We start from the raw sequence: 21,339 nt of genomic DNA, 5'->3' as shown, positions 1-21,339 counted from the left end.
ATTATAAAAAGAACAGGGGTAAAATTGTTGTAGAACTGATAGGAATTTATTTAGTTGGTGACAGAGAAGAATTTCTTGTACAAATAAATTTATTCAGATAAATTAGTTAGAATACAACCTAAATAGAAATGAATAAATCCACAGTATTTTGCCATTTAAGATTTATCATTAATGAATCATGAAAATAAGAAAATTTAACTGTATTATGGATCAAGCCAGTCTTTCAGCCTTGTGGTGATTTTGTTGATCACACTATATTTTTTCTTCGACAGTTCAGTTTTAGAATAACAATCAGAGTTTTCAGTGTTTTTCAGTCTGGGAGTGAATCTCCACAGCTGGATAGCTCTCCAAAGTGAAATGATCCCAGAAGGGTATGTTTCCCATTAACCAAGTCTCCTGTACCAATTCTTCTGAATAATTAATATTTCAAGAACCCCCTTGTGGTCTTTTTTGATCCATAGATGAAGTCATCCTCAGTTCTGATATCTAAAACCTGACTCCATGTTAGCTACTTGAAACCCAAACCCTTGTCAACATGGCATAAAAAGAATATTCAAAAATGTCTAAGTCTATTTCAACTTCACCACATTGAACTGAAATAGGTGTCAAAAAAAATTAACTATGTTTATTTGACATCAAGCTCCAGCATGTGTATAAAATCTGGATGCAAAAGAATTAATTTCTGGAATAATGTGATGAGAAACACACATTATGATGGATACAGATATTTGAATAAGATTTAATTAGGACAGGACAAATCAAAGTCACCAGATGCTTTAAATTTACTACTACTTGTATGGTCTTTATATTCCCACATATGGATTTTGGATAGGTCTGAGCCAAAAAAGTGAGTATCTTTGCAAAACACCCCCCCCCATGAAAAAGGGGAGTCATTTCATTGATCTTTCAGGAGGACACACGCGCAGAGATGAAAATATTTACCTCCTTGAAAGTGGCAGCCAAACTGATGTCAAGGTCACCTGCATAGCATAATTCTCAGCTTCTGTCATGTGTCTTGCTAAGAGATGGTGAGGTGTTGCATTTTCACAGCTAAGAGTGATTTCCCTCTCCCCCAGGAGAGTGCTGCTCATCAGGAAAAAAAAATACTAAATGACTCCTGAAATGACTTTAAATATAAAAGCCAAACACCAAATACATTTGGTTCAGTTCTAATTTTGAGCACGGATCATATCATTAAGCTGAATTCACGAGAAAATACTGAAAGGGTAAGGAAGAGGTCCCCCTCTCAACCCAGAATAAATACCATTTAGGGGATCTCTTTAAAAAATTGAGACATTGTGCGCTTTCTGTTATTGCCAAAATACTGCGGCATAGACTTTGTAAAGGGTAAGACACACATGTCAGTGTTCCGCACAAACACTTTTTTGTAGGAGCCTTCATGCCTCCAGCTGAGGGGCAGATGGAAAGATGGTAACTCTCACTGATCTCTTGTTTATACAGTAAGCCCTCCTCTTCTAAATTATTTTAAAACTTTTGTCTTGGCCCTGAAATCTTTGGGGGTTTCTTCCACTTCCACTCAACCTTAATCCTCCCCCAAAATACCAAAACATAAAGGCTGAATGTTTCAGCTCAACACTAAGCCTCAGTGAACTTCAATTTACTAGTTTCAGTTTACATCATCAGCCTTCCTTTGTGTTAACATACAGCTTGACCTAGCCTGAGCTCTCCTGAGCTCCACTTGGAGCTGTCCGAGGTTCTAGTCATGTTTGCACACCTGCCTATGCTGAAACTTATGCTGGGACCTGAATTTAGGATCAATCTCTGGCTTGGGCTTTACCCAAACCTGGCCATCTTTGCTCCCTGGACCTAAATAATCTGTTGCAATAAGGGCCTTTTGCAATTATTGCCCACAAACTCATAAGCAGTTCCTCTTAGCTAGCAAAGGTACAAAGTGACAATACAGAAGTTCTCTGGGAGAGGCCTTAAGCAGGGCATCTGATGGATATGTAGTATGATGTTTTCCATGTGAATAAAACCAGAAAGCACATGGGTAAATGATTTTAGTAGTCACCATATGATAGCTTTTCAAATAATCTTGGCTCAACAAAGGCCAACGATGATTAGGCTTCAGTGTTGGGTTGCAGATGGAACATAAAACGAGAACACTGTAGCATATGATTTAGCAAAAACTGTTTTCTATATAGTAGAAGGGAAACAGTCAGTTCCTCATGTCTGCTATTGAATTGGGCAGGCCGTAGATGTGATTGGCTTGAAATTATTTATATGGTAGAGAAGCTTGTAGATTATTTCTCAAGAATGTTTGTTTGTCACCTGAGGGAAAGGATGAATCCAATGAGAAAAAAATGTTTAATGTGAATGGTTTTGTTTTGAATATGTATCAGCCAAAGAGCATGATTGGGTTCCTCCATCAACTTGTGTTGATAATATCATTGTGTCTGGAGGCGGTTGGAGGATGGATGGCAGCTAACAGACAGAGGTTGAATTCTGACAAGACAGAATTGTTTTTTGGGGACAGGAGGTGGGCAGGTGTGAAGGACTCCCTGGTCCTGAATGGGGTAACTGTGCCCCTGAAGGACCTGGTGTGCAGCCTGGGACTCATTTTGGATTCGCAGCTGTCCATGGAGGCTCAGGTCAATTCTGTGTCCAGGCAAGCTGTCTACCAGCTCCATCTGGTATGCAGGCTGAGACCCTATCTGCCCGCAGGCTGTCTTGCTTCAGTTAGTAGTTTATTTGTGTGTTATGGATACTATATTTGTGGGAGATATTCTGTTGTCTTTTTGTCTGTTTTGCTGTTATGTTTGCTGTAACCAAATGTATAGGTTACATGCTCCTAGTTCTTATTGCTTTTCTTTGATGCGGAAGGTCTTAATAAACTGTTCTTAAAACTAAAGAAAGGGGAGTGTTGGCATCTCTCATTTTGGTTCAGATTGCAGGTATGACTGACAAGCACCTGATGCTGCTGTAGTTATTTTGGGTCAACCTGCTACCTCCAACATTACACCTTTGTTATTGTATGTTTGCACTGCTGTAATAATGGGCCTCCTATGCTAGTATAATATCACAGGGGATAATGATGCACAAGTGAAGCCCTTAGTATTTCCCACCAGAGAAGCCAAGCTGTTGCCTTGGTAAATTTTTACCAAATAAATCCGTAGTTACATCAGCTGAATGCTGAACTATTCAAAAAGTGTTGATTGCAATATGAAAGCAAAGAAATTGGTTTGGTCAAGACTTCTTGCATACAGTCTAAAGATTTTAGTAGCAAGCATCTATAGTTATTATAACTAGTACTGGGCCAAAATATTCAGCCCAGCTTTTTTAAATCACATCTGATTGGGTGAAGAGCGAAAACATTTTCTAAAAATTGGAGAGAATATTCAGTGAGGTAGTAAGGCTTTTCAACCTTAAAAGACTATAAAACACATTTGAAATGCAGGAATCTTTCACCCAGTGTAGGGCTTGAACCCACAATCCTGAGAATGAAGGTTGAAACACCCCTGAGAACAATGCTATTGGGGTGTGTGAAATAGTTGCCCCCATGGATTGGTGTCTTAGCTTTTTTAAAGTTTAAAGGAAAGGGAAAACACCATTGCCACGTCATTGAAAGTAAGCACCACCCTTCAAAGTCATGCAACGTCTACCACCTGAAAGTGGTAAAAAGTTGCAATACCTTACGCCTACCTTTGTAGGGAATGAATGGTACCACAAAGAGTGGGGGCATTATACTCAGTCCTAACAATAACTAGTATAGAAATTTATAATCCTTTTCAGAAGAGTGTTGTCTGGGCGTGTGTGTAATTTTAAAAAACAGCTGTGAACCCATACATAACTTAACATCTACTTGTTTTCTTTCGATGTGAAACATTTGGTGCAATAAAGCGGTAATACACTGATTTCATCGTACACTGATTTTTCCAAGTTTCACTTTCTGACTTTTAGCACTGCTACTGGCCTTCATATCTGTATGGCGCTAGGCAATCTCTGTGTGCTCCCTAACAAGAAACACACATTATGGTTAAGTAGCAGAGGTGAGCAACATACTTACAATGCAGGTCAGGCGCGATCACTTACATTTTTTACGAGGGTCACTTCTGCTCCCTGGGTGGGATGTGACCTTTCCTGTTAGAAAAGGAATGACCACAGATGTTCCCCACCTCTTAGTTCTCAGTCCCCTTTCAATACTCCTTAAAAGCATTCAGAACAACAGAAGCTGGGAAAAGTGGCCAGCATGAAGAGATCTAAATATGGGTATTTTAAAGCCATATATAAACTATTCTGAAATTAAATTTTTGCTCAGGACCTGCTCAGGGCTTAAGGATAGGATTTGGCAAGTCATGTCACTAGATAGTTTTGCTAAATTGTTTTTATTCATTCTGTTAGACACCTGAGGATTTCACTGAAGAGTGTAATATAAATATTTTAACACAAATAATCCAAATTGATTTACAGTTCATAAAAGCCTTCTACATCAGGCGAATGGCCCATTTACTCCAGCATCCTGTTTTCACAGTGGCTAACCAGAAGCCTATGGGAAGCCCAGAAGCAGCACCCAAGCTCATGAATACCCTCGCCTCCTACATTCTTCAGCAGCTAGTATTCAGCAGCACACTGCCTTGACCATAGAGGCAGAGCATAGCCATTGTTGCTAGCAGCCACTGATAGCCTTGATTTCATGTTTATATTAGTGGTATGTTAATATATCTGCTGTCTTGCAGGACATCTTCAAGAGAAGAAAAAACTGGAGTGGTGTCTCTAAGATGGTTGGATGGTGTCTTGTACGCCTCCTTCTGGCAGTCCCTGAAGCCAAGCTGGTGCCAAATGTATTGCTCTGCTTTCCTTTGGGCCACATCAGCAAGGCTGAGAGGCCGGTCATGTTGTCTGGGCAGCCCAGGACTTCCATACACACTGCCCAGGCTTGCACCTGGAGAGGTCACTTCAGTGCTGCTAGCATAGTAAAAACAATGCAGAAGGTGGCACTTATGAGTTAATCGGTCTTTGCAGCCACAGCAGGCTCTGTGGTTCACCCCTGGAGGCACACTCCATTGTCTCTTGAGACAGACAGATGCCAGCAGCAACAATAAGTTAATATTTTTTATAAACCACACCTCTGCTGGAGGAGGTGCACTGGTTGCCAGTATGGTACCAGGTACAGTTTAAAGTTTTGCTTTTAGCATTTGAATCCTAAACAAGTTGTGGCTAGGTTACATATGGCATCTTATTGGCCACTATGGGAGCATCATGGGCCTTTAGCATAATCCATCAGTGTTCTCCTTCCGCTCGTATGTTCATAGTGCTGGGGGGAAATGGTTTTCTTTATGGTAAAGCTGAGATGTCATTCCTCTATTCCAAAACTTTTTTTCAGTGGTTTCTATAATTCTTTTCTTTTGTATTTTCTTAATCCAAAGTGTTGAGGAGCTTCTTCGGCGTCCATACATTTTAATAATTTTCTGAACAACTAAACAAGTTGTTCCTTCCCATTTATACTGAGCTTCAATTTTCTTTCTTCTTTCTTTTTTGTTTCTTTTTTTTAAAGTTTCCATCAGTTTGGCAAAGTAAAGATGAGTTTGATCCAACTTTTTAAACTGGGAGCTGGTCCAAAAAACTGAGTAGTCAAAAATCTGTTAAGTGTGTTGATGCCGTATTACCTGATACTTTTGGCCTTAATTTAAACAGTTTATGCAGTCGTTTACAAATTCTCTCTGTTGTTTTGTTTAAGTTAAAGTTAAATTTTTACTTGACATATTATCCACACAACTGAATGGATTCTGTCATAGTCCCTTTCCTACAGACCATATATCTTTAGGCACTGAAGCCAAACAAATAAGTACAGTTGGCTCTTATATCCCCAATATGAACATTCTCCATTCTCTCGAAGATTTCAAGTTAATTAATAAAGCAATCCTGAACATTTCCAGAATCCTGATGCTCTGCAAGGAATAGCCTTTATTTCACCTCATCTGTTTTCAAGTTACCTGAAAGTGAGCGGGTGGAAAAAGTGAATCATAAAGACATCAGACATGCATATGAGCATTAATAATACAACTGGAACTGATCAAAAGTAGAAATCATCAAAATAGTCTTTGAAGAAAAGCCGCTCCAACTTAAGACTCTTTTTGCATTTGTGAATAAACATTTTCATGGATTGATTAATTAGTCCTGACCAAATAACAAATGAGATGTAATGTTAACATTTTTTTAATGAATATTCTCTTCTGTATTTTAAACAGGAAAATTTAGATATGCCATACTTGTTGGCCATGATCCAAAGAATTGCAGTTAGGTTTCTTGGTTCCATGTTGAAAGCAAGGTATTGTGAACAAAAACTATTCCGTAGCTTACAATAAAATATCCCTTGACTGTGCTTGGAAAACTCAGACTGTAGTCTGGAAGCACTGTATGAAAATTCATAAATTCATCATGGGTTAGAGCTCTGAACAGAAGCAGTCCAAGGGCTACAGTGAATTGTTTTGGTAGTGTGGTTCCCTATTTACTCATTAAAATATCAAATTTGGATAGTCTTATACTTTTTATATCTTAGGGCTTATCCACAACTCCATTTGCCACACTGTTTTCCCCCAGGGAAACATGATATTTAGGGCTGAATTTGAACAAACATCGATCAGGTTTTCTGTGGATTGCTATTTGTTGTGATTTAGTGCTAAAGAGTTTTTCATGGGAAAGTGGCAGGGCATAGGCAAAGCTCTGAAAATGCTCAGACCTGTGTTTTCTAGGCACAGGACAAGTAGCAATGTGGATGAGCCCTCAGTGAAACAAGAAACAAACACGTTTTCTGACTGGGAGAGAGACAAGTATGGAGAAAAATATTAGTCTGTTTTAAAAAGGCCCTAACAAGTATTGAGTATCAGAATGCCAGGAGGCGTTGAGCGTCATGACCTTTCAGGGGGAATCGTGGTGGACTAGTTCTCTTGCCAAGTGTGTTGATTAATGATAGCCAAGACATAAACCTTGGTTATCACATTCTTTCTTGTACACAGCTCAACTCACTTAATGAACAGTGCCACTCCTATTCACAGATACTGTGATTCAGCAAAGGCGCCCTACTCATGAAAGTATAACTCTGGTTAGCTATTGTTATTGCCTGGACAATTGATGAAAATTGATGAAAATGTTGCCTTCCTTTAAAAAAACAACAAAGAGACAGGATCACTACTCATTCCAAGATTAAAATTTCTGCTGCGTTCTCTGCTTTACCCCCAATCTACTTTAACAGGAGGTTGAGTGATTAGCAGGAACATCAACTGCAGAATAGTCACCTTTTTGTATTGAATATATTGCAATAGCAAAGCAAATTCACTCTCATTCTCACCAATCAACTAATTAACATTTAATAGCAGGGACAGGAAGCCTGTTGGCATCCAGATGTTGAACTACAATTTTCATTGTCTCCTACCATTGGCCATGATGGCTCCGGCTGAAGGAGTCCATCAACACCTGGAGCTCCCTGATTTATAGCCTGCATTCACTGTGAGTCACGTATGTAAAGATGCAGAAGTGGCTCACCCAGTGAGGAAGAGCAGCAACACCTAGCTTCCCTGCAGGTGTGTCACTGCTGCTTACTAGGTGAGGCGGGGATTAGGTGATGGGAAGGGCAATGTCAATCAACATCTGATGATCTCCTTCTACCGGTCAACAATAGAAAGTGTCCTCCACTGCATCACAGTGTGGTATGCTGGCTTGATATCATCTGATAGGAAGTGCCTACAGAGGGTGGTGAATACAGCACAAGATATTATGTCCCGTGAATCCACTGGATGAAATAGCGGAAGAACATTGCCTCAGGAGAGTAAGGAAAATTCTTAGGGATGATTCACACCCTGGTCGGCACTTTCTGGATCTCCTGCCCTCAGGCAGAAGATATAGAAGCATGATTAGTTGCACCAACAGGGTAAAGAACAGCTTCTATCCATGGGCTGTTAGGCTGCTGAATGAAACGATAACAACAGGGCAACTGACTTTTGGGTTTGGTGGGTGTGCGTCAGTAGACGAGGGGAATTAAGACCAAGAGAGCTGAGTGGGGGGTGCTCGTGTAATCTCACTGTATACAAGTTGTACAAGTGACAATAAAGTATTTCAATAGGAGCACCTGATTGGCTCTGCCATGAGGAGACCACATTGATCTCCCTGCTGACCTAGCTCTCTCCTCCTCATTAAAGTGGCAGCAACACACCTTTCAATAAGCTAGTTGCGGGTCCATTCCTCCAGGTGAGCCACTTATGTACAGATGTACACATCCTTTTAAAACAGCACACTTGTAAATGCCACACTGCCCCAGTGCTCCCCAAATAGAAGATTGCTTGGATAGCTCTCAAAAGGCTAGCCACAGTTGTAGGCAATTATCCACAGAACAACTCCCACCAAGCATACTAGAAATCTCTTAATGAAAGGATCAAACCACCCCGAAGAGATCTCTAATGCATACTAAAATGAAAGGCGCAATATATATAAAAATCAGAAGGAATGCAACATCATTCCTTGCCACTGGAATAGATGGATTACAGAATTATTCTACAAATGGACCTTGGCAAGCAGCCAGGTCAAAAATAAATGTCAGTTATCTTGAATGAGCAGAAATCCAAATCCTGTTCGAGCTGCTCTGTCATAGGGTTTCCCTAAATGAACAGTGTAACTGTGAGATGACTGCATCTATAAGATGACAGATGAACACATAATCCAGGAGCTATTTCATATTTCCACTTCCTAGCTGTTATAAATCCACCCCAAATAAATTATGTTTTCTCCAGCTTGAAGTCTAAGGGATCACTGCAACGAAGCTAAGTGTATGAGATTAAGGGAGAAAGTGTCGGTGACAAAATGTCCTGGGAAAGTGAGAAACAGTTTCTCTCCTTGCTAAGAATTTGAGCCTGTATAGAAAGGCTAGACTGACTAGACCAAATTTTGGAGCCGTGATAGGTCAGAAGGAACTCTTCTACACTATAGGATAGTGTTGTTCCATGTCCATTCAAACAACCTTTGTGAGCAACATGCCATTTTCCTGGGCTCAAAATGACTTCATGCTAAACCAAAATCCCAGACCTGATTTGAGCAGATGCTACCACTCAGTCCACTTCAGAAAGGTTTTTGGTGGATCCACAGTCTATATTGGGGAAAGGGTCCTCTGCTCCTCCAGATGTGTAGGAGTCCAATGTCCATTAGCATCAGCCAGCATGGCCAATGGTCAGGGATACTGAGAGTTGTATTCCAACAACATCTGGAGGGCTACAGGTTCTTCATTTCAGCACTGCATTCTCATGATGATGTATACACACTCTCTTAGGCTCTGTTCCAGTAACAAGAAGCCGAAAGCACCAGCCTGAAGATGACGAGTGAGACCTCGTCGAAACGTCGCCTAGACACCCCAACTTTTACACGGGAAGACACCCGAGGACACCAAAACCTGCACTCTCTTAGCATATTTAAACCCAGTTTTCTAAACAAGTATATTTGTTGTCAGCAAAGGAGGGTCATGTGAATTGGCCCTTGGCCTTACTGGAAGGAATGGGTTACTGGCTGGCACTGGTTTTGTTTACTTTGATTAGCTCAAATTTGCTTTCAGGCTTTTAAAAGAGTTTTGCTTTTAGAGTTTAAATGAATTTTCTGTTTTAAGTCTGAAGGAATAGAGGATTGGAAGGGGTAACTGCGGGTGAAGGGAACCTTTGAACCATTATTTAAAAGCAGAGTAAGGGAAATAAATCTATGTGAGTAGCTATGCCAATTTCTTGCAAATGTTTTCAGCCCAGTCTCTGTAGGATTCCTCTTGACACCAGTATAACCTCCCACCTACTTCATTCCCTCTTCCTTAGGAGAATAATTGTTGTTTATCATCTGGGTAAGATTCAGATTTATAGGTCATAGAAAGTATAAACTAGGGTTTCACCTTCCGCTGCCCTTCTCCTTTACTTCCTCCTTGAAATATTGGCCATTGCAACTAAAAACTGTTTTTGCATATAATGAAATTCGCAAGTGCATTGGAGGAGGTATACTTTTTCAACCCCCAAAGTTTCAATAGCAGCTTATTCCTTTAAAAGACAAATTTCAGAAGGCATATGTTTGAAAGAAAACTGGAAATATAAATACAGGAAATGAGTGTGTGACTGTATAACTGAGTTCATAAATGGGCCTCCTTTTCTTATTAAAGTGGACTTTTACAGTAGGGAAAAAACAAACCCACCTACTTAACTGTTCATTGTTACTACCAGAGCATGAAATAAATCCATAGTTTATATCCAAAGTTCTACCTTTGATATTCATTTTTCAAGCATACCCTGTGAGAGGCATGTCCGTACCTGTCAAAATAATGTGATCCATTCAAAAACTACCTTGATTCTCACCCATTAAGAACCTTTTTAATACGGCAGTACAGGTACTCAAACAACGTACTGTTTCAGAAAGAAATGTTGGCGACGTCAGAAGATATTGCTGTTGCAAATGTGACATTTTTGAGGAAAGGTGCACGATAGCATTTGGTTCAGTTTGGGGGAAAGAAGCATCTGAACAGAAATGCAAAGAAAAATGAACTGTTAGCAGTTTTCAATCAGCTAAAATTATATACAGTGGTGCCTCGCAAGACGAAATTAATTCGTTCCGCGAGTTTTGTCGTCTTGCGATTTTTTTCGTCTTGCGAAGCACGGTGTCTGGTTTTGGAAAAGATTCAAAAATCACCAAAGTCTTTAAAAACCTCAAAAAAGGCTACCACACCACGTTCTATGAGTTGCTCCTCGAAGTCAAGTTGCAACTGTATTAACGGTGTTAATAAAAAGGAAACAAACTTGCAAGACGTTTCCGTCTTGCGAAGCATGCCCATAGGGAAATTTGTCTTGCGAAGCAGCTCAAAAAACAAAAAAAACCCTTTTGTCTAGTGAGTTTTTTGTCTTGCGAGGCATTCGTCTTGCGAGGTACCACTGTATACAGTGGTACCTCAGGTTAAGTACTTAATTCATTCCAGAGGTCCGTTCTTAACCTGAAACTGTTCTTAACCTGAAGCACCACTTTAGCTAATAGGGCCTCCTGCTACTGCTGTGCCACCGGAGCACGATTTCTGTTCTCACCCTGAAGCAAAGTTCTTAACCTGAGGTACTATTTCCGGGTTAGCGGAGTCTGTAACCTGAAGCGTATGTAACCTGAAGCATATGTAACCCAAGGTACCACTTTATCTCTTATCATGATATCAATCAAGCATCAGCAACCATGTGTAGTTAGAACATAGGAAGCTGCCTTATCTAACTCCATATTGTCTACACTGACTGGCAGCAGCTGTCCCAGATTTCAGGCAGGAATCCCTCCCAGCCCTATCTGCACAGTTATAACAATGGCCAGAATGACTTCACTGTTCCCTGAAGTGTAGCTACCAGTGATTTCAAGAACATGTGAATCATGAAATAACTTTTTTTATAAGCATGCCTTTTGTGTTTGTGCACTATGACCACAATACAACCATGCATTTTTCATCTCTAAGAGCCGCAAACAAATGCGCTGACTAGAAGGAGAGTGGTGTGGGAATAAAACCACTGGGCTAGATCTATAGGAGTGGCAAAACGGCATCTGCAAGGCTATGTGTCTTGTGGTTCTTGGGTAATGGGAAGATTTGTACATGTGGCTCAGAAGCTGCCATGTGGTTGATAGCCTGCCCAGGCTGTAGTCACCAAGTCAGATAATTGGCAATGGTGCTAATCAATGGTGTCCAGGAACAGGAGATCAGGTTTAGACTTCAGTCTGAATTACTGGTTGGTTCTGTCATACATAACCTCACTAGGGTCACAGTGAGGTAGCAGCGAGTTCTTCTGAAAACAAAGTGGCATAAGCTCCTTTCAGTTTTTCCTCCCGAGTATTCATTGAATGTGTTTAGGCATGAATGAGGCTATGTTGCAGGCAGGATTCCCAACCTCAGAACATTCAGCAAGGGACTCTTATGGAAGTGACAGCTCAGGGCCGCAATATCTCAGGGACCACCTCTCCCCATTGACCCTACAAACTGCCCCAGTGCAGTCTGAGGCCCTTCTTTGTGTGCCCCCTCCACTGCAATGGGCCTTTTCTGCAGTGACTCCCCACATATATTTACGTATCTTTAGGCAAAAATGTTTCTCTATAACTGGGCTTTGGCTGATTAAACAATGTATGGCCTTTTGAATGTGTTTGTGGGAGGAAAGTTATTGGTTTGTTTTATTATGTCGTTTTTGTTTTCATTTAGTATTTTTTATTTTGTGAACCACCGTTTGCTCTTCAGATGAAGAGTGGTATACAGTGGTACCTTGGGTTAAGTACTTAATTCATTCTGGAGGTCTGTTCTTAACCTGAAACAGTACTTAACCTGAAGCACCACTTTAGCTAATGGGGCCTCCTGCTGCCACGCCGCTGCCGCCGGAGCACGATTTCTGTTCTCATCCTGAAGCAAAGCTCTTAACCCGAGGTACTATTTCTGGGTTAGTGGAGTCTGTAACCTGAAGTGTATGTAACCTGAAGTGTATGTAACCCGAGGTACCACTGTACAAACAAAAATAAAATTGACTGATGGGTGTCTCTCAAAATCTTAAAACCCAGGCAGGCTTGTATGGGAGAATGTGGTCTTTTAAATAACCTGATCTCAACTTCTTTTTCTTCTTCTGAGGCAGGAATTGCAACCTTTCAGTGACCCTTGGTCTCCTGGCCAATAGCATAGGCCAGAGCATTTGCTTCTTCTGCACTGCAGTTCCAGCACAAGTGGTGATCAGAGCAGAGTCTACCTTGGAGTGTTAGTGTTCATGTCTTTCAAAATATCATTATTCAAAGTGTGTTGTAAAAATTAAATGCGTAATTTGGTACAAATTGCAATGGGCTTATCATCTATTGATTACTGTTGAAAAATATATACTGTGCTCTATTTTCTTTCTTTCTGTTGCGGAACGAATTATAAAATGAGAGAATACTGAAAAAAATTAAAAAGATTGTTAGGTAAAACAAAAGAAAAGCCTTATTTCCAAATCAGCTGCAAAAGTATTGCCTGAAATACTAATTTTATCATATGTAGATAACACCAAATCAGCTGTATTGTGGAGAGCACTTTTTTTGAATGTGTTCCATTTTCCCGTATCTCTAGTTGTGGCACATGATAAAATTATCAATGAAGCATCCTAATTGGATCCTGAAGCAAAGGGATGTTGCCCTATGAATCATTTTATGTTTGTGGGAGGCAACTTTGGAACTAACAGAGTAGGAATGAGAGCCAGATGTTTTCTGGGAACCTGGCTGGACTGTAGGCTGTGTGCATTTCCTAACATAGGCAGCCATATGGAAGAAAAGGTTGGAAACATCCCATTACAAGTCATATATCACCCATTTGACAGCAAGGATTTCAGCTTGTTTTTATTTAAATCATGAAAGCAGCTGTTCAGCTGTCCAGCTGTATTAAATTTAACCCCTTTCCCCTAGCAGAATGAATGTAGTAATTTATGCAATAGTAGCCAAACAATTTGGTGGGTGCAGAACAAAAAACATGTTAGGAGGACCCCACATTTACTCATGCTCTATGAACTCACCTTAAAGGGTTGTGATTGGTTATGTCTGTTACCAAGTTATGCTGAAGACCAATAGGAATCATCTTTATATCAAGAATACAACCAAATATTAATATTGTATATGGTAAATATAAATAATTGTAATGAAAACAAAGATTTAAAACCAACTTTTCTTGAAAACTGGAATCATGAATAATTTTCAGCTTGATGTCAGTTGGAAAAGCCTGTGCTTCATACATTTCCCCCTCTTTCTGTTTATCAACTGTACTTACTCAACTGCCAATACTATTTTTAAGGCGTGTTTTTCTTTTTCTCTTTATCTATGTCTTCTTGCTCATGCAATGTTATCTTTGTGATTTGATTATCTTTCTTTACATATTTCTGTTTCCTTATACTGTGTGTTCCTTTCTGTCCTTTTCATGACCTGTTTTTGCTTCTGGCCGTTTGGTTTGTTGGCTTTCATTGTAGAGTAGTACTTCACAGTGCAGTCCTATGCAAGTGTTCAGTGGCGCTTTTCTCATGAGTAAATTTAAAAGTGTGTCCCTGCCTTCACCACTAAGAAGGGTACACCAATGTGTGCAGCTTCCCTGTCAATAAAGGGTTGTTGTTTTTAATTGGGATATCAGACTTACTTCTAGTGGTTTCTTTCAATTATGTTACCTTATTAGTTTGCTAACAAATAAGAACTGTTGTGTGATACATAGAGTAGATACGGAGTTTAATTTCCTATGCGGGAAAAGTATTTAAGTGAGATCCCAAAGAATAGTATGCCAGAGTGATAGTCCTGGCATATTAAATGTCCCCCCCTCCCACTGATGCTATGAAGTATGTGTTTTATCTCTTTTGCCACAATACTTTCCTTTAGATCTCAAAGGTTTTGTATTGTGGTTGCAGACTGAGGCTAGGCTGTGTTTCCTTTGTAACACCATTTTTTTATGAAGCATCATGAGGGGGCACTGGGCTTCCTTTTCAGGATCCTTCGTAAAATATTTGGCCTTGAAAGCAAAAGGGAATGAGCTGATCTCATACTCGTCTCTGCTACTTCCAGCTGCTAAGTTCACTAAGTGAGCAGGAAGGCAATCTCTTTATTAAGAGGTATTCCAAGCTATGAACAATTTAAATCTGCAGTTGAGATTGCTATTGCAGATGACATTCTGCCGTCTCAGTTCTTCGCTGCTCAGTGCTAGGCACCATCTTCAAATACACAAGAGTTGCAGTGGCTAACCTTTTTTCGGCCTACTACATTCACCATTGGCCAACCTTCTGTGGGAAGGGGGAAATGGCCACCCCACACTGTGTATGCACACTTTAGCATTCATGCACTTACACAGGGCACCTTTTAGCAGAACATCATTGTTCATAGCCTACAGGTACTTGGACTGTAACAGGCTTAAGTTGTTTGCTAAAGCAGATATGGAGAACCTTGTGCCTGGTTCAGCAGTAGCAGAGCCCTAACAAACATAAAACCGATCCATTCCAAACTTAGCTTTTTTTACACATGAAAATTTTGTTCAGAAATAGTTTGTGTACAATAGTATTTTTCTGGAATTCTGTATGAGTTTTCTCTCCCACCCCCAGTCACTGGCTCAGATTTATTCATTGTTTCATGATGTTTTTGGTCCAAGCTACTTCCCACTCAACACACCCTCTCTCTCTCTCACACACACAGCCTTTTGCATGGAATTTTGGTCTGGGCTCAATCCCACCCATACACAGGTTAAAAAACATTCCAAAAAATAAAATCATATCAAGATGTTTTTAAAATAAAATATATTAAAAGTGAAGAAATTATTTATGTATAAGCACCTTTTTATATGTAACATTGATTAGTGGTATATGCTTAGAAGTTTTGGGACTTGTAAGCCCCAATGAAATTTCTTTTAATCTATGAAGTAAGTAATGAAATTTCTTTTAATCTATGAGACAAAAATCTCATAATTCCTCTATTGAGACTTGTGTTACCATTGTATGGATTAATTATAACGTGGCATTCAACTGGTTCAGATTACATTTTCATGCATTTATTGTACACATCCACTTAAAAGAAATTCGAGTGTTTTAAAATTCTTCAAAAACAAACATACTTGTTTCTTAAACAAAACACACACACACCAATAAATAATATCGTTTCTGTAAGCATAGGTGACAGAGGAGTAGCCATACTTGTGTTTATGAAAATGTACCTGCATGTTAATAAATGTTCTAAATTGATATCAATAATGCTTTTAAAACCAAGAATTGTTTGTAACGGCTGCAAATCAGTTATGGACTGAAAAGAACAGAAAAGGGTCCTATCTCAAATGTACTTTTCGTTAACATGCAAAGCAGTATTAAAGTGAGCAGAGCTAATTGCTTTGACTGACAACAGCTATCCAGGTATCCCACAGAGATCATTGACATTGCCCGATGCTTAACCTTCCCCCCCCCAAAAAAAGATCTTTATTGAAACTTAACATATATACATAATAATCAAAATTCCAATGATTCCCTCACATAAAATATAATATCTAAATAACAACAACTACTTAATTATAAAACCCACTGTCAGGGAACTGCCATCGGCTCAGGGGGAAAGGTGGATGGATTACAGAGAGCCCCCAAAGATCGTGGGAAGCAGCACTTCCTCAGCAGAGGAAGGAAGCCACGCCTCTAGTGGGGAGCAGATGCAGGGCTCGGAGGATGCAAGGCGGTGCCAGGACACCTTGCCTGAACAAAGCGGGGAGGAGGGAGGTTCCCCTTTACCCAAGTCTTCCTTGCGCAGTAGGCTTTCATGCAGAGAGGGGAGGCGTAGACTGGGGGTCAAGAGACTACTCTGCTGGGGAAGATTCAAGGACCGCCCACTCTCAGATTCTGCTAGTGAATGAGCAAGACATGGAATAGAGGCGCTCTGCATTGTAAAGGTTTTTAGCACCACTAATAAAGCTTTAGAACAGACCAGTGAGGCATCTTGCCTGATTGCTCTCGAGCAACCACCTGATAGCCATAACACCTGCCATCCATCCTCTACTTCCCTCCACAGCAATTCAACTTCTTTATATTTCTTTCTACCTTTTTCCCTTGCATTCTATAATAAATTGTTACATTCTGATTTTTCCTTCTTTCTTTATTGGTTTTGTTATTGCTTACATTTTTTATTCTAAACCTATTAACATGTCATTTTTAGAACAATATTTTGACATATAATCTTCGAAATACTTCCACTCCATTCTTAACTTTTGATTTGATTGATAGCTTATAATTGAAGATAATTTTGCCAATTCTATATACTCACTTAATTTACAAATCCACTCTTCCTTTGTTGGTGTGTCCTGAGATTTCCATTTAGTGGCAATTACTACCCTGGCAGCTGTTGTTGCATATAAAAAGATTGTTTTTTTTTCATATGTGGTATATGTCTTTGCCCACCAACCCTAACAGATAACCTTTTTTTGGTACAGATGCCAGAAATAAGGCATGGGACCTTCTGCAAAGATAGCATATACTCTACCACTGAGTTACATCCCATTTCCTATTTTTTGATCCTACACCCTAGAATCCCAGAATTGTAGAATTGGGAAGGACCCCATGGGTCATCTTGTCCAACAACCAGCAATGAAGGAATTTCAACTAAAGCACCTTAATACTAGACATTTTTTTTAAAAAAAAATGGCTTAATGTTTATTTAGATAACATAAGATCTTTCCTGGTAGAGTCAGAATTTTGAAGAGGAAAGATAAGCAACTGTGGTGATTCCTTCATATGGTATTGAGGCGGGCTCTGAATGTTGAGCCCAACCGCTGTCAATACTTGACGTGAATGCACTGATTTCGCAAATGTGGTTTCCAACCACATTCATTGATAGAACTAGTTGAAATTTATTGAAATTTCTAAGTATATATTTTTGCTGTTGCTTGTTGTAGTGGCAGAAAAAACAATCAAACACCTTAAGAAATAAGAAACATTGTCCTATTGACTGTGCTGAGTGCTCTGCTCCATCAATAAAATGTTGGAGAATTTCTTCTCCCCCTGTATGAATTTAGTGAACTGATCTCTGTCTTCCCATCTCTCTACACATAAATAGGGTGGGTAATTTCAAGAAGTCACTTGTCCAGCTGTCTTTGTTGTTATGCTTTGCAGTGAATGGTTTACAGTGTATGGCGAAAGAGTTTGGCAAGCGGTGGATCTGCACGGTAGACAGCTATAGACGCAGCTCCTCACAAATTGGAACCGTTTCGACATTACTGAGATTTCAAGCAGCTCTTAAATGCTTATTAGTGTGAATTGGGCCTGATTTTATAATCAAAGGCTTTAGCCTGGTCGTAAAATTTCTGCTTGAGAATGGGAATGTTTGTGCATACTTACACCTTTTTAAACAATAGCTTTAAGTGCTGGGGGGTGCTTTTCACTCCCTCCCCCCCCCCCCGTGTTTATGCAACCATTACCTGTGTTTTCAAGGCTTATTTAAAGCAGCTGGGCGCCTGGTGTTTTCTTTCCCCTTTATTGGAACTCTTGCCAGAACAGGTAGTCAAGAAACGGAAAGTGGGGTGGGGGGTGGGATTCCGGCATCTGCCTGTTTTCTCTCCCTCTCCTCTCTCCCTCTCTCAGGAACACAGCTGTAGCTTCCATAGGAAGCACTCATTTTTCCCATCAGCCAAGTCTCTGCGTACCCTTGGGTCCACTTTTGGCACAGCTCGTCAAGTAGGATGCAGTTTATGGCTTAGAACTTATGAGAGAAAGCATTCGGGCGGTCCCTTTCCCTGGCAGAACACCGAGAGCAATTCCCCAAGCTGCAACACACATGTGAGCATCTGACCTCTTGTTAGCACACCATGGGAGAGGTTAACAATTGTTGAGACTTCAGGCATCCCTTTGACATAGAAGCAAAACAATAACAAGCTTTGCCAGGATACAACTATATGCTTGGGGGGCGGGGGCGGAGAGCTGTGTTTGGTTCAGTTTGGTTATAATTTAAAAAGGGAATGGGGGGGACACCCAGATTGATGATTTTAAGCTAGTGGGTAGGGATGCAAATGTATTACGAGAAAAAGAAGGGATCAGCATACTACTTTCAAACCACCCCTCTTATTTATATAATTTGTTTCAGGCAAAAACTGCAGTTGGCTTGTCCGTGTGTTACTCTGGTTCATTGTTTCCGATAGGTTGGCCAATGTGAGAACAGGATGCGGGGAGAGATGGGCCTGATCCAGCAAGGCTCTTATTACGCTTGTAAAGTCACCTCTTTACAAAGTATCACATTTTAATAAGGTGCTATCCCATAGCTGTTGAATTCACCAATGTAGCTACCACAACAAACACAAATAGCTGGCCACCTTCAAGAGATGAACTGAAATTTATCAGAAAGATAATCTTCTGAGAAATCTTTTGAAAATCTGCTTCCTCGGAAGATGAACACTTTTCTAAATACAGTGGTACCTCGGGTTAAGTACTTAATTCGTTCCAGAGGTCTGTTCTTAACCTGAAACTGTTCTTAACCTGAAGCACCACTTTAGCTAATGGGGCCTCCCACTGCTGCTGTGCCACTGGAGCACGATTTCTGTTCTCATCCTGAAGCAAAGTTCTTAACTTGAAGCACTATTTTTGGGTTAGTGGAGTCTGTAACCTGAAGCGTATGTAACCTGAAGCGTATGTAACCCGAAGTACCACTGTATTCTGCATTTTGTGTGTGTGCTTGCCACCATTTTCTTCACAATGCCCTGGAACAATGTTGCTTCAGAGGCACTGGGGGGGGGGAATACAAAATGGTGGCTATTCTGCCAACATAGGAACTCCACAAAAGGAAACAAATAAAGAACGCGGTGGGGGACGGGACTTTCCAGTGCTGCTATTTATTGTGACCCCTTTCCCCAGAAACTGTTGGATAATTTCCTTCACCAAAATGTCCTGACTCAATTTTGCTGTCCAGGTATACTGTGGATACTGTGGTTATTTTGACTGCTGACATCTCCCTATTTTCATCTAATATGATCTCCTTTCTAGCACAGATGTATGGTCCTTTAAGTGGGTCATAGGTTGGGGCACTAAGGGATGGCAATGCCTTCCTTACTTAGACTTTTGTATCAATCTTGAAAAATCCATTGCAATAGAACACAGATTAATGGTCTCAAAATTGTAGCCAAGGGTGTTTTTTGTTTAATATATAGTACATTAATGATTTTTCACATTAAATATGGTTGCCATTGGACTATATTGCTGATATTGCTGACAGGTGCCAAAAAATGAGAAGAAAATATGTTGTTGGATTCTGTGTATTCCATGCTAGTATGTATGTTTTCTCATTGAAGGCTGTGATAGCAATAGCCAATGTGATAGCCAGTTACTATTGATGTAATTGTATTTAAATGTATTTGATAGCAGTGTCAAAACATGCAAAAAGTTGAAACGTGAATTGCATATGAAATTCTGAAAAGATAAAATACTTTCTGAAAGATAAAATACTTTCACAAGAAGCAGAGTTTGGGGTTTAACCACTCATATTGCTGCTAACACATATTAGCTTCCACCTATTTCTAAACTGTAGGTGATATAAGAAGCCTTGTTTCCCCATCCCATATTATGACATTGAACAGATTTTCCCTGTTTAAACTATGCTGGAGCTTGGAATCAAATCAAATGGTTGGCAGGTTTTTATGCTGTTAGAACATGTATTCAGGTAGAGAGCATTTTGTCCTTGTGTGTTATGTAAGAGCTCGTGCCTTAATGAAAATAGTGGAGAAGCTGTATTTTACAACTCATAGGAAAGTGTTAGCTAGTTCATCTTTTCCTGGACCACCAGAGGGCAGTGTTTAACACTGCAGGAATAAGAGTCTCCTTTTATTCCCCCCCCCCTCCTTGAAGTTTGGTTTTAGGGATAAGAGACTTTTGTGATAACTAAGGTTGTGTGTATTCAACCATTAGTTTTAAGGGCACAGTGTCTGTGGGAAGCTACAGATTATGAACTGGTTACAAACTATGTACTACTATAAATAGCTTCGGATCATTTGAAAGAACTATTCATGCTAGTATAGAGTGAAGGGGGCAGGTTTATTGCATGGCAGGGATATTTGTATGGCTGTTTCTGCATTGCCAATCTGATTCAGAACTTTGCTGGGGCTTCTGTGCTCACATAGAGTTCTGAGGTATCAAGGGCTTCCCCCATTCACTGTACAGTGGTACCTCGGGTTAAGTACTTAATTCGTTCTGGAGGCCCGTTCTTAACCTGAAACTCTTCTTAACCTGAAGCACCACTTTAGCTAATGGGGCCTCCTGCTGCCGCTGCGCTGCCGGAGCACGATTTCTGTTCTCATCCTGAAGCAAAGTTCTTAACCCGAGGTACTATTTCTGGGTTAGCAGAGTCTGTAACCTGAAGTGTTTGTAACCTGAAGCGTATGTAACCCGAGGTACCACTGTAATATTTGTGACAGCTCTGCGTGACTAGAATTATGACAGCAGGGCTGACATTTTTTTAGAATTCCCTATGCGTGTAGTGGCTTTGCCTGTGCATTGGCACTCCTCAACGAACATCTTCAGTATGAACATGTATGCACACTAAGATATTTGGAGACACCATAGGCCTGTGTTGAGTTTCCATCCTTAGGGTTTTTCTACAGATTCTTCTTTTCTTCTGCAAACCTTAGGTATGATACCAGGTATGATGGGTGTTGTATTCCAACAAGACCTGGCACACACCAGGTTGGGGAAGACAGGCCTACAGCGACTGGCATTGGTTCTTAGGGTTTCAGACAGGAGTCATTCCCAGCCCCTGAGACTGAACCTGGGATGGGCAAAACGTGCTCTATCACTGATAACAGAGCATGCATAGAGGCTCTTAACTATTATGTTGGGAACATAGTGCAGGAGGCAATTAATATGT

The 21,339-nt window shown here is 40.3% G+C and overlaps 1 protein-coding gene across 2 annotated transcripts in view; it reads left to right on the top strand.

Moving 5' to 3' along the window:
- Positions 1-21,339, top strand: part of AGMO (alkylglycerol monooxygenase) — a 117,967-nt gene that overhangs the window by 92,080 nt on the left and 4,548 nt on the right. Inside the window, exon 13 of one of the 2 annotated variants that reach the window (XM_077936983.1) lies at positions 18,075-18,269. The exons of the other annotated variant lie outside the window; for it this stretch is intronic. Coding sequence (XP_077793109.1) covers positions 18,075-18,269 — 195 coding nt within the window. The remainder of the gene's footprint in view (positions 1-18,074; positions 18,270-21,339) is intronic. 2 annotated transcript variants of the gene reach the window in all.

Source organism: Podarcis muralis, chromosome 12 (assembly GCF_964188315.1).
Source record: "Podarcis muralis chromosome 12, rPodMur119.hap1.1, whole genome shotgun sequence".
Lineage (NCBI taxonomy): Eukaryota > Metazoa > Chordata > Lepidosauria > Squamata > Lacertidae > Podarcis > Podarcis muralis.
The sequence above is the reverse complement of the archived record's forward strand: the minus strand, read 5'-3'. Positions and strand labels throughout refer to the sequence as shown.